At 35.9% G+C, this 14,425-nt stretch overlaps 2 protein-coding genes across 2 annotated transcripts; one reads left to right on the plus strand and one right to left on the minus strand.

Annotated features, from left to right (window-relative positions):
• Positions 1-5,289: 5,289 nt before the first annotated feature.
• Positions 5,290-7,034, plus strand: LOC117619418 (E3 ubiquitin-protein ligase ATL4). Its single transcript, XM_034349371.1, has one exon. It carries the CDS (start codon positions 5,346-5,348, stop codon positions 6,333-6,335), a length of 990 nt encoding a protein of 329 aa, XP_034205262.1. The 5' UTR covers positions 5,290-5,345; the 3' UTR covers positions 6,336-7,034.
• A 1,806-nt stretch (positions 7,035-8,840) lies between these two features.
• On the minus strand, positions 8,841-9,799 carry LOC117619766 (23 kDa jasmonate-induced protein-like). Its single transcript, XM_034349794.1, has 2 exons — positions 9,323-9,799; positions 8,841-9,180 (listed from the first exon to the last, which is right to left on the minus strand). The coding sequence occupies exons 1-2, from the start codon at positions 9,770-9,772 to the stop codon at positions 8,992-8,994; spliced, it is 639 nt and encodes a 212-aa protein (XP_034205685.1). The 5' UTR covers positions 9,773-9,799; the 3' UTR covers positions 8,841-8,991.
• Between the last annotated feature and the right edge of the window lie 4,626 nt (positions 9,800-14,425).

Below are 14,425 nucleotides of genomic sequence, written 5' to 3' on the forward strand. Positions count from 1 at the left end.
AAAATGCAATGCAAAATGAATTAAAGTTACAACCCAAAGGAAAAATCCAATTCAAAGTTAATTAAAGTTACAAACTAAAAGGAAAATGCAATGCACCAATATTACAAACTCAAGTGTTGGTGGTGGTGAGTAGATTTGAAGGACCCCGTTATGTTGTTTGAGCACCAATGCTATCTACAAATAAAAAAACATAAGTTTAGTACATTTTATTATAAAAAGAAGCATAAATAAACTAATTACTTACAATATAAGTGGTCTTGTTATACAAAGGCTAAGATTAAACAATAAAATGCAATTTTTATTTTTTTAAAAATATAGTCGCGGTTTGTGGTAACCACAAGTTGTGAAAATCAAATACCGCAACCGCAACCGCAAATGCAGTTTGGTTCTTCATACCACAAATGCAGTTAGATTTCTCGCGATAGCGATTCCATTGCGGTTAAATATCAGTTGGTTTTTGCGGTTTTTTGGTTTTTCGATCTAAAATGCCACCCCTAAGAAACTGTTAATTACGCTTTCAAAAAGTTATTTTGCACTCCTCTTTTATTAAAATTACAAATGAATGAGTGCATGATGACTCTGTTAAAGTATCAATAACAGCTTCTTTTTATTTTATATAAATAAATACTTACAATCCATATATGCAGAGATTTGAACCCCAAAAAAAAAAAAAAAAGAGAAAACAAATCGATTTTAAATTATTCTTTTTACATAGTCATTTCAAATTTATATCAAATTACTGTTAAATCCAAAATCTTTTCTTTCAAATTCCTTCGTTCACACCGTCTTGCAAATTGTTTGTTTCCCACAGAGATCATCCATGCTTTAGTTATGCAAAGACAAATTAGGAGTCTTCTTAATCGTGATATTTAAAATCAGTATCCTCTCCTTACAAGTTACAAGCCATCTACGAGGGCCTATCCACATTGTTGTGGATATTGTAGAGCCACGTGTCTTGAGATGAATTGACTTAAAACTTTGTCTATTGTCTACGTAATATCATATATGCAGATTTATGCATGTGTTTTAAAAATTGTGAATGAAAAACAATATAGAAATGAAGCAAGACATTGATGACTGTACTGATTTCCAACCAACATGAGAAAAGTCAAGAATCTGGATCCCGATAACCAAAAGGACAACCACATAGACCTATTTTCTTTTGGTTCGTACGTGGAATAAAATAGAATTTAAACAAAAAAAATAAGAATAAGATGATGACACTATTCTATCCCTCAAATTTGCTGGATTCTGAAAATTTCTTCGTAGCTCGTTCATGTGTTATAATATAAATATATATTTATTGATATGTATTTTAAAAATAAAAATTATTATTATTATATCATCTACTTATATTATAACACATAATAAAAAATCGTCACATTTCAGAATTTATTTGACATAAAAAAAATAAAATCCACGACCTCACTCTGTGAAAGACTGAATCCACCAATTGTCGGTGTAAACCAAAGTGTTATTTTCTTCATAATGGTTCCTAGACATATGGGATGGGGTTTGAGCTAGGGCTAGAAAATGAGCGAATTAATGCACATTCAACATCTTAGCTACCACCACACCTAAGAACACTAACTAAACCTCAACTCGTAGATTACAATATTTATGATAAAATCAACCACCAAAAAGCTTCAATAGTGGAACCTTTGACACAAAGCTTGACATGACCTGGTGGACCTAAAACACTTAACTCACCTTGAAACACCAAAGAAGACATCAAGAATGCTTCTATGTTCTAACAACCACGTAACGTAGCAGAAGACATTGTTAATATTTTTTTTATGATCTTTTCTATTGAGAATGATAATAATATACTAAATTCATACACACTGCACAAATATTAAAACTCGAATCCAATTGCTCCAAATCACTACAATAATGGATCTTTTGCTACTAATTTGTTAAGTATGATTCATTACTTCGAATGAAGAAAGTTGTGCTTAAAGTCGAGTAACTTCCCACCCTTGGGATGGGATGCGACAAAACATGAAGAAAGCTAGAAGGGAAGTGTCCGCACTCGAAACTTGTTCCAAGCCCCTTGCTTGCGTATCATCCGTTTTTCGTTTTTGTCCCCACTCTCTGGATTTGTGCGAGTGTGGTTGGTCGTTTTGGTCAAGGTCAAGCGCAACCACATTTGCTGTCCTATGCCTCCCTCAGCCATGGGGCCAAAACGACAAGGAAAGTTAGAGCTTGACTTTGCTTCATTATGGTCGTCAATGCTTACCTCTTTTTTATATATACAATTATACAAGTAACCCATTTTGGATTTGCACTCCACGTAACCACATACAGAAACATCCATCAATGTTATGTCAGCCATTACGTGAATTTTAGTGAAAATTTCTGTGTAATTTCACGTTTAATTGTCCATTTGCTTAATTAATTGCCATATAATGACTGATTAAAAATAAATAAATTATCCCCATGCAATTCTCTTTTTCCTTTTACTTTCTCAAAGTTGGTGCGTTACATGAAAGTTCACATGAGCTTTCGACAAATTACATCATCAGCTAATCATATCTGGTGAACCCTAATTTGACTAATTCTAACTATCTTTATCATGGGAATTTTGCTCTTCGATGATGAACATAATACTTTAATATTAAATTTTTGGGTACAAATAATATGTATATTATTGTAGTGTACTTATCATATAAAGTATGAGATATTTGAGAAAATGCTATATTTTGTAATTAGAAAAACCTTCATGACCCAATTTCTAATTACTGGATAAAATATTTTAGATATACATAATTACGCACAACCCATATTATATAATGAAACTCAGGTGCCTTCACGTATGTAAGAAATTTTTTATTTAAACAATGAGATATTATAAATTGATTGCTGCTCTTTCCAATTCTTTATTTTTGTATTTCTTCACTCACCTGATCTTCCCACCTATTATGTAAAATTGAAAAAAAAAGCACAATCCTATTTTTTTACCCACCATTATTCCTAAAATACCCTTTAATTATTAATTCAATCAAATTCTCTTTGCTAATTATTAGTAGTTGAGATATGAAGATGATCAAGTTGTGTTTGACGAACTAGATAAATGTTTTAGTTTAATATTTTGATTTTCTGATTCTTTTAGTTTTTTACTCTCTGCCTTGTAGCTTCTAAAAATATTATGGATAATTGTTTTAAAGAGAAAATTGTATATTTGAAGGGCAATTTCCTATTGTGTTCCATTTGTGGGTAAAATGATAAAGGTGAAAGGAATAGAATAGATAGAATAGGTGGGTTTCTTCTTCTTCTTTTTTTATTTTTGTCAAACGGTAGAATAGGTGGGTTACGTGAGTTGAAGTTTTTCTCCTAAGTTTTTAGAATTCATTTTACAAAAGAGTAAATTTGTCTTTAAAAATTTGAAGATAAGGTGGATAAGAAAATAAGACAGGAATAGCAACACTCTAGAAATTACTCTAACATATAAAGATGATTCGAAATTAGGTGGGCTAACACAGTACCATAATCGACTGTTTGATTTATGTTGTATGCATGAAAAATAAAAATAAAAATAAAGCTTAATTAAGTCAATAAGTTGGATCACATGCAAACTTCCGTTACAAAACATATAAAATATCTGGCAAAAAAACATTATCCTAACATCAAAGGACTCCCTTATTGTATGCTCATGAAACACGTTCATCGTATATATTTAAGTGAAATTCCATTCCTTTTCTTTACATAGGAAGGATTGGGTTTTACTTTTCTTTTCTTCTTTTTTTGGGGTCAAAGGTTGGGTTTTACTTTTTTGTTTGCCATAGGATTGGGTTTTACTGGAGTGACATAGAATATAATCTCATAAAGTACAAGGCTACTTAATGTTGTTGCCCAATGCCAACAAACCAACTACCTCCTTTCAAAACAATAATGCCATTTCATGGGGAAGACAATTGTATACTTTTAAACATGCATGCCAAGAGTGTGCAAGAAGTAATTCCATAACACAGAGAGAGAGAGAGGAGGGTGTGACATTAATATATTCTATGAATTAATGGATAGTGCTAAAGTTAGATGTACGAAAATTTTATTTAATGTTAGAGAATTATTAAAATGTATTATTAAAAAAGTTTATGCTATAGTTGTGCTATTATAATAGGACCCTAGTGCTAGTGTCATGATTTTTCTCTAATTTTTCCAGTTAATTTGCACATTATTCCATATCAGGAAGCGTAGCAGTTCATGTTCCTGCAAATTCCATTAATTATATAATTAATTAAAATAATTACATAATATAATATGTTTTTTCTTTTTCTATTTTTCTATTACTTTTCAAGTACCAAAAAGAATTTCTGATAGACATAAAAGTACCAAAAAGAAGTACCCTTAAGAATGTCAAATACTTGTTTAGTGCTTTTCATTAAACAACTAACAACATGCTCCACTGGATCGATTATTGAATTTAAGTTTACCTGAAAAACCTGATTTTAAAAATACACGTGTCGTTCTATAAGTAAATACATAGAGTTCTTTAAAAAAGTAAGCAAGTGTCGTTTTGGTGCTACTTAATCCACCTCTTTTCACAGGCTTCATATTTTTGTTAGCTCCATTTTACGCTTCTTTAGCTCATTCCTTCCGGATCAAATGTTTGGTTAGACCGACAGCTAAGTCTGTTAGTGTAGAGAAACTCGCCTAATGTTATTGTTTTATTTATATATAAAAAATACTTGAAATTCCAATTTTGTCCTTTTTCCTCTTTCATAGCAAAGAGTTCAGGGTTGTAAATTAATAGACCCAAACTACATATTATGTAATAAAATCTTATTAAATATGGAAATTTTAATCTTCAAAGAAACTTCCATATGGGTTTTGACTAAAACCTTTCACGGTTAACTAAGTAATGAGGCATAATCCCCGGAGAAAGTCAAATTACATAAATTCTCATCTTTCCAAAACCAGTTTGGTTAATTAGAGAGATTAATAAAATCCACATTATAATAATCGGATGAAAAAACCAACAAGTAACACCCCAAAGCGCACAGAACCCAAATTGAAACGGAGAGGGGTATAATCGTAGTTTCATTTCTCTTCCTGCCTTTCCCTTCAAAAACCTGCGCGCATTTACTCGACTGATCCCAAAATTCAATACCACAGTACACAATCTCCCCCGTCCCCGCTCTCTATTACTCTCTCTACAGGCCACCACCCACCACCTCCACATCACCCTCACGTGTTTCTCACGTGACATCCCCTCAACCCCGTCAATTTTCCCTCTTTTATTCACTTTTGTCCGCATCAAGACCGAAAACCAAACAAACCCCCCATTAATTCTCCCCCCACCCACTCTCTCTCTCTCTTCGTCTCTCTCTCTCTCTACCAAAACGATGTCGCAGAGCTCACCGCCATCACCGCCAGCACCGCCATTGATACCCTCTGAACCTCAGCACCATTCTTTCTCCTTCAAAACCCTAAGCCCAAGCCTCCTCATAATCCTCCTCATCCTCGCCGTCACGGTCGTCGCCTCAATCTCGCTCTGCTTCCTCCTCCGCCACCTCAACGGCCGCTGTCTCCGCCGCCTCGCCCCGTCCTCAGCCGGCTCAGCACCAGCCGAGTCACGTCGAATCTCGACTCGCCGAGTCAGCCCCGACAACGCAGCCTCCCTCCCTCTCTTCACCTACTCCACCATCACCCGCCGGTCTTCCTCTACCGTCTCCGCCGACTGCGCCGTCTGCTTGTCGAAGTTCGAGCCGAGTGACGAGCTCCGACTCCTCCCTCTCTGCTGCCACGCCTTCCACGCCATGTGCATCGACACGTGGCTTCAATCGCACCAGACGTGTCCTCTGTGCCGCTCCCCGATCGCCGCCTCCGACGCCGAGCTCATGGCGCTCGTCTCCAATGCCGGCGCTGCGACGATGAACAGCGGAAGCTTCCGTCTGGAGATCGGAAACGTAAGCCGCCGCAACCGAACGACGTCGGATGAGAGCTCCATTCAGGCCGATGCTAATCGCCGGTCCTACTCAATTGGTTCATTCGAGTATGTCGTCGAGGACGAGTCTTCGGAGGTGCGGTTGAGCAATGCGCAGAAGGAAGATATCATTTTGGTCGTCGCCGAGCCACCGGAGCCGCCATCCCAAGCGTTAGAGCAGAGCCTAGCCGCCGAGGTAGGCTCGGGGAGGACTAGTTGGCTCAAAGACTACATCGACCGCCTATCGAGCTCTCTATCTTCTCGTGATATATCATTTCGCAGCTCGGGGAGATTTTTCACAGGAAGCAGCCGCCGGAGTGAGGCTTCCATAATCGGAGATTGGGGCTTGGAGTCTGGCCGGGTCGGGGAGGAGATATCGGAGATGTTCCGTTGGCTATCAGGGGTGTAACGGTAAATAAAGGTGAAATCCCCAATTTTGCCAGCTGACGTGGACTGAGTAAAAAATTATGGGTGGATTGAGTAAATTTTGGGTGGGAAAAACTGAGAATAAAGCCATCTGTACCTTTATCTGCACTGTACATAGGGTGAAGAAGATACAAGGAGAGCTTTTTACCAGGACTACGATTTTTGTGCGGTAATATTAGTTTTACTGTTTCGGAAAAAAAAAGAATTATGTAGCAGTTAATTTCCTTCATGTGATTAGAGATTGTGATTGAAACAAGAAGGTTTAGAATATTTGGTTGTGTTTGACAATTTTTTTATTGGGATTTGATTGAAGAAAAGAAAAGAGGTTAAAGGCAGCCAAATCACTGCAGAAAGAAATAGGTATGTTTCATACTTGTTCTGGAATATTTGCTTTACATAGTCACCCAAAAAGAGCGAACAAAAGAAGAGTAAATTGGTGAAACAAAGACAGAGAGGCCAAACAGATTTGGTTGCTTTGGAAAACTTTTTGGTTGGTTTCCTTCTTTTTATCCTTTTATGTGCAAAATATAATCCACAAGCTTGTACGGAAAAGTTTGTGTTAAATTATGGAGTGCTGTTGTTGTAGTTTATTGGTTGGGCATCACAAATTGATGGGTCCAAAATGAAACCAAAAGCTCCTCACTTCATCTACTAAGAAAATTTGGACGTGTCACATGAGGTTGAATGTACGAGAAGGTTCTAACTTTACACACTATTGTTTGACTTGTGCATTTGTTTTCTTTTCATTGTCTTCTATATGATAACACAAGATATTGCCTTTATGTGGGGAAGTAATTTGGGTGAAGCCCTTCTTATTAACTCCAATGTTTACGACAAGAGTTCGATTTTAGATATTTTCTCACGGATTATAACAGGAGTGCTAAAAATCTGCTTGATCGAAGTCTTGATATTTTTTGAATGTTTAAAAAATTAATTATTTACGGTAAAATCAATCAAGGATATTTTCTCATTGCCTTTTAGGTCTTGCTTTCTTTTGATTTGATTTTGATTTGAAATATGCAGCATATGTGGCCAATTAATTTGTCTCACATATGACAACGCAATGAAGCATAGAAATAGTAATTTCAGTAGTTCCAAAATGATTGATATATGGCCAAGCATAAATCTCCCACTAGATTTTGTTGCAGAATAAACCAAATTTGGAAATCTAGTTCTTTATTGAATAACATGGATAAGACGCATATATCCACTCACCACACAAGAGGAAAAACTCAATAAGGAATCGGACCCTATGTCCGGAATGAGGCACCAACTAATTTCAGGAAAAGCCAAAGGCTTTAAAGTTACAATAACCGAAATTAATTTTACATCTCATACAAATGCATATGTCTTATTCAAAATTGATTACTATTTTCTTGGCTGAGAGGGGCGATAATATATTAAATTTACACATACACTACACAGATACTAGGATTCAAACTCAAGACCTTTTTTAAAAAGAGAAATTGCTCCAAATCACTACATTAATAGGTGCTTTACCAAAATTTATTAGTATTAAGAGAGAAAAAAAGTTGTTAAATTTCTTTTGTGAAAAGAAAAAGAAAGAGGAATAAATGGGTTTAGGAATAAATATGTTTCAGTTTGCAATATTAATAGTGGGTAGTTGTTGTCCATGACCATGACCACTGTCTTTAAGCCATCTGAGTCAACTTGGAGAAAAAGTTTTCTGCTCCAATTTTGTTTTACACGAGAATGTATACTTGCTCTTGCATGAAGGAAAATTGAACACAAAATCAATTAACAAATTAAGAGCAAATTTATTTATTTTTTCTTTTTCAAAAGAACTTAAAGATTACTCCAAGTATATATGCCAAGCAATAATCTTTTTAGCAACAAGATAAAATCAACTGAAATAGTACACTTTAGTTCATCATGTCTAACATTCATGGGAGACTGTGGGTTTGGTCAATAGGAGGGAAAAGCTCAAGGCCATCCTACTTTTCACTGTTTGATTAATTAGGGAACCTAATCAGAAGGTAAACAACGCTAAAGTACTAAATTGGATTGCTTTCTCAAGACTCAATGTGTGTGCGCGGCAGTGTTTAGAAGATGTCAATTTAAAATATCAAATTTGTATTTGATGGCTTAGTTGAAAATTTGACGTTTTTACTTAAATTCCCTTCTATTCGATGTGTTAAATATTTGGATTATTTTATTATAGTTTATTAGAGTTCGGATCAAATAGATATTTTACAGACGCTAGCACTAACGGCATTTGGATTAAATATGATGGATGTAACGAGTTCGTCACTCATAAGTCCTCAAAATCTATTAATAATATAAAGTAAACTTTTAAAAGGGTAAAAGGCAACAGATATACTACTCAAGGCGATCACATAAATCATCATTATTTTTTCTTATAGAAATAGACTTTTATTTAATTAGGGCAAACCTCATGGTAGCAATGCATCTAACTGCAGCCATGAAGGGCCATCTTCAATCCAAACAGAAACAATAGGAAACACAAGTGCATGCTTCACAAGAAGGTGAAGCTGCCAATTACAAACACTTCGAGTATAGGAACAAATTACATGATTTATTTATTATGCATCGCAAATTTACTAAGACTTGAAATTAATAACGGCCTTCCATTTCACATGAGAAATTAAAGGACCAACTCAAGCATCGTCCAACATGAATATTGCTTCAACTATTGGGGAAGTGCCATAGCCAGTTGAGATAGTTGAGAAGCATCCACCCCATTTCTCACTTTTGTAGGTGCCAGATTTATCCACATAATCATAGATTAGGGGGATCCAACCCACATTATCCAAATAGTGCTCAGCAGTTCGGCTCTCAGTAAACACCTGCACATGTACAAGATCAAGTAGCAATCTAGCTAGGTATATATTTATGTCGCTTGCTAAAGGACATGTACAAATTTTATAAGTACTCCAGTATCGCACTATAATTACTTCACAAATATAATCCGTACGCAAAATAACATACCTTGTTTTTATAGGCAACCCTATTGTTGCTCCATGCCAGCAGCCGGCCGCGGTCTTCTCCGTCCTTGTTCTTGCCGTTGTACACAACAGTGGCGACAGATCCTTCAGGCGTTCCAAGTTTTTGGACATGTAGAAAGGCACCCCACTGCCCATTTGCAATGAGTGTAGGGTAGGGGAAGTGTCCAATGTGCCCACACCAGTCCTTACTTATAGAATAGGTTAAGGTGTCCCCAGTCGCATTGTAAATAAGGCAAAGTGTAGAAATTCCATCACCATGCTGCTTCTTCAAATTCTCCACAAACGTAAGGGCCTTGAGGTCCTTGTCCCCGACGTTTTTCATTTGCAGAGCCACTTTTGCTCTGTCATTTCTTTGTATTGCCTTTAACTTGTACTCCGGCATCCCCTTCAACGTTGAGTTTTGGATGGGGTTGCCGAACACATTATACGCCATCTCTCTCTCTCTCTCTCTCTCTCTCTCTCTCTCTCTCACAGAGTCTCAGCAATGTCCCATGACCATGGCCCTTGTCTTAATTTATGCTAGCCATGAGTCTTAACTAGGAAAAAAGGTTTTCTTGCTCAAAGTTGTTTTGTGTACTTGCAACTCTTACGCTTGCATGAAGGAATATTGAATACATAACCATCTACCAAATTTAGAGTAATTTTTCTTTTCAAAAGAACTATTGAAGATTACTCCAAGTATATATGCCAAGCGGTAACCTTTTAACAACAAGACAATTGTACGTACTAGAATCAATAGGAGAGGGAAAAGCTCAAGCCCACCCTAGCTACTTTTCACTGTTTGTTTAATTAGAAAACTTAATATGAAAGTAAACAACGCTAAAGTACTAAATTGGATTGCTTTCTCAAGGCTCAATGTGTGTGCATGGCATGTTCAGCAAAGCAGAGGCTAAATAAACCAAAGAAGAGAGAAGGAAAAAAAAAAAAACTTTAGTAATGAAAGCATTAAAGTATTCGACTGTAGATATGATATATGAGGTGGGCTGCTTTCTAGAAAAAGGGATGAGCTATTATTTAATTTTCTTGAATTGAGCTTACACAACTAAGCTTAGTTTGTCTCTTTTCAAAGCAAGCATTGGGATAGAGCCCACTCTAGCCCAAGCGTGGATCCGTCCTTGTGCTTTCAAGAATTTCTTAAAGTTTCTTAGAGCATCTTTAATGGAGAAATTAAACCGAAAAAAAATTAAATTTGAATTTGATAAACTAGGTGCAATTTGACTTCTTTTTATTTTAATTTTTAGCTCCACCCAAAATTAAAGTCATACCATATATTTTTCTTTCATTATATCAATATTTAAAAATAATAATATAACATTTGACATCAAACTTTATGAAAATGTCAATTTTAACATTCGTCTTCGCTTGTTACTTTTAAATTTATATAGAATTTGATTACTCGATTTATGTAATAGTATAGGCTTAAAATTTTAACATTCCTCTCCCTTGTTACTTTCAGATAAAAGGAGGGATGGCTTTTATCTAATGAGGGTAAACCTCAGGGAGCAATACATCTAATAACAGCCATGAAGGGCCATCTTCAATCCAAACAGAAAAGATTAGGAAACACAAGTGCATGCTTCAGAAGAAGGTGAAGCTGCCAATTACAAGACACTTAAGTATAGGAACAAATTACATGATTTATTATATGCATCCCAAATTTATTAAGACTTGAAATTAAGGGCCTTCCATTCCACATATGAGAAATGAAAAGACCAACTCAAACATCTTCCAACATGAATATTGCTTCAACTACTGGGGAAGTGCCACTGCCAGTTGAGATAGTTGAGAAGCATCCACCCATGTCTCACTTTTGTAGATCCCAGATTTATTCACGTAATCATAGATTAGGGGGATCCAATCCACATTATCCAAATAGTGTGTAGCAGTTCGGCTCTCAGTAAACACCTGCACATATACAGGTTTTATAATTAATCCAGTACTGCACTATAATTACTCAACAAATATAATCCGAACCAAAATAACTTACCATGTTTTTACCAGCAATCCCATTGTTGCTCCATGGCAACATTGATCTATAATTACTCAACGAATATGATCCGAACCGAAGATAATCTACCGTGTTTTTATAGGCAACCCTATTGTTGTTCCGCGCCAGCAGCCGGCCATGTACCTGACCGTCCTTGTTCGTGCCCTTGTACACAACAGTGGCAACAGATCCTTCAGGCGTTTCAAGTTTTTGGACATGCAGAAAGGCACCCCAATGCCCGTTTGCAATGAGTGTAGGGTAGGGGGAGGGTTCAAATTGCCGACAACGGTCCTTGATTATTGTTAGAAGTTTGAATGAAATTCAAGAATCTTGTCCCACATTGGTAGAAAGTAAAAAGAGTGAAATCTTTATAAGTGTGGAAATCCACTACAAAGTATGTAGAAGTGAACCCAGTGGAAGCAAATTGGGCTTCTAAAACAATTTGGGCTTTGAGTATTATATAAAATTTTATAATATTTAATGGTTAAAAGGGCACTTACATATTTAAATTAATTTTTTCGGTTTCGAATTAATAATTTTTTTATTAATTCAGATTAGTTTAATTAACTGTTTCTTAAGAGTTGTGACCCTTCTGATAAGATTTCAGAGTTTTATTTAAATCAAACAAGGCCTCATTCGTTAAACATAGAAAAAAGCATTCTACAAGCATTTCATCTTGCCAGATTCTAAGTCCGAGTGCTAGGGCTTATAATACAGATAGTTGAATCTTGGGAGACAGTCACCTGTAGAACTTCAAGCACTGAGAAGGGGTGAAATTACTGTCTTTAGGACATTGCATCAAATTTGCAAGCCTCTATCTCAAATCCATGTCAGTTTAATTTATTGTTTATACACTGTATTCTGTATTACAGTTTGTTATAAATTATGTTTATATAATTGTTTTAATTAGTCACTGATTGTTGTTTTTCCATCACTTATAGCATAGATTAAGGTCTCCCCAGTCCCATTGTAAATAAGGCAGCGTGCGGAGATTCCATCACCATGAATTCTCCACAAATGTAACGGCATTGAGGTCCTTGTCCCCGACGTTTTTCATCTCTAGAGCCACTTGCCCTGTCTTTTTTTTCTATTGCCTTGCACTTGTACTCCGGCATCCCCTTCAACGTTGAGTTTTCGATGGGGTCTCCAAACACATTGTACGCCATATCTCTCTCAACCATGTCCCATGACCATAGCCCTCTTGTCTTAATGTAAGCTAGCCATGAGTCTTAACTAGGAAAAAAGGTTTTCTTGCTCAAAGTTGTTTTGTGTACGTGCAAGTTACTCTTTCGCTTGCATGAAGGAATATTGTTCAGAACCAATTGACAAATTTAGAATAGTTTTTCTTTTCTTTTCAAAAGAACTTATTAAAGATTACTCCAAGTATATATGCCAAGCAATACGTACTAGAATCAATCGGAGGGAAAAGCTCAAGGCCACCCTACTTTCTCAAGGCTCAGTGTGTCTGCTTAGCAGTGTTCCGGAAAAAAAAAAAATTAATATGTCAAGAGTTTCTTGAAGTTTTTTGAGAGCATCTTTAAGGAAGAAGGTTAAATGTAAAAAGTGTGAAATTTGGACTTGATGACTTAGGTGCAATTTGACATTAAATTTTTTTTTTTTATAGCTCAACTCAAAATGTGAAATACCATATTATTTTATTATATTAATATTTAAAATAATTATATAATATTTGACATCAAGCTTTATGTAATGTAAATTTTAACATTTCTCTTATTACGTTCAAATTTATGTAGAATTTAATTACTCGATGTATGTAATAGCTAGCTAGCATATAGGCTCAAAATTCTGGATATAATGCCAGCGTGCAAATCTTCAGCTCATTGACGTCTCTGACTCTCAAAGGACTGGACCGGTAATAGGAGAGTGAGAGAGAGAGATTGAAATCAGGTGTGCTGCACCCTCCAACCCAGCACAACATTAAAGTTTGGAGATGAAAGCCTGCAACCACCACATTAAAGGTGGAAATGAAGAGCCATCTGGACACGGAACAGGAAAAACAGTGAAAAGTTGAACCCAATATTTATAAGTTATAGAAACTTTTACCAAAAAAATCCAAGTTTAAATACAATGGTGGCAGTACTTCTCTCACTACTCTATCTATCTTTGCTGCTGTGGGACTCCTGGCATGCTTCTCAAAACCTTCTGTTACTCTTTATTTAATGAGAAGCCTCTGATTGTCATATGTTTAAAACTGTTTAGCAATGGCTTGTATGATTAAGGCCTGTTTGGTTCATGGGAATGAGAATTCAATTGCTTTCTCATGTTTGGTAAGTCCAGGCATGTGGTAGGAGGAAAAGTGAAGCCTTTCTCTTAACTTTGGTTTTGTTTTCCTTCCTTATGAGAAAGTTTGGGAAAATGAGCCAACATTCAATGCATAATTTTCATGACTATTTTGTCCTTATAAACAATTTATAATTACAACGTATCATTAAATGCATTCTTTTTTTATTTGATTTAATATGGATATAATTGGAAAATTATGCAAACTTTGTTTTCCATTCCTACTCAAAACAAACATGAGAAAGGAAACAAAGTGAAATCTCTCGGTTACTTTTCCGACATTACCAAATGCGGGAAATGAATCTTTCATTTCCATTCCTTGGGAAATGATTTCCCTTCAAATCCATTCAGTGAACTAAACGGGGCCTAAGAGTATTTACCTATGCACCCAACACCAGAGATTCTAGTTTGGATTTCCTCTCCCCCAATATCACTTGTATTTAAAAAATAAAAAATAAAAAAAACTGTTCATGGCCCTTTGAAGACACATCCACATTAAGCTTGAATGATACACCAACAAGGGTGCTGTTAAAACTTGTTTACCAACCACTTATGTAAAAAGTTATACCCATAAATTTCTTACAACGCCCACCAAAAAATTTTAATACCCTTCTTGCCCTTATCCCTCCTCTCTTTCCCTCTACCCCTTCCCTGCCTCATCATTTCATGACCATGGTTGATTATGGAGCACAACTAACCTGGTGGATGCAAGGCCGGGCAGAGAAGTCGCTGATTTGAGTTCATATTTCTTCTTTTTGTTTCAAAAGTTTAACGTTTTTTAAGTCGAAAGAAAATAAT

This window comes from Prunus dulcis, chromosome 2, assembly GCF_902201215.1.
Source record: "Prunus dulcis chromosome 2, ALMONDv2, whole genome shotgun sequence".
Lineage (NCBI taxonomy): Eukaryota > Viridiplantae > Streptophyta > Magnoliopsida > Rosales > Rosaceae > Prunus > Prunus dulcis.

What these genes read in the sequence shown, in the direction of transcription:
- LOC117619418 (XM_034349371.1), top strand. Translation starts at nt 5,346, where the DNA reads ATGTCGCAGAGCTCACCGCCATCACCGCCAGCACCGCCATTGATACCC.
- LOC117619766 (XM_034349794.1), bottom strand. Translation starts at nt 9,772, where the DNA reads ATGGCGTATAATGTGTTCGGCAACCCCATCCAAAACTCAACGTTGAAG. An exon ending in GGGTTGCCTATAAAAACAAG is followed by an intron (nt 9,181 to 9,322) that starts GTATGTTATTTT and finishes GTACATGTGCAG; the next exon opens with GTGTTTACTGAGAGCCGAAC.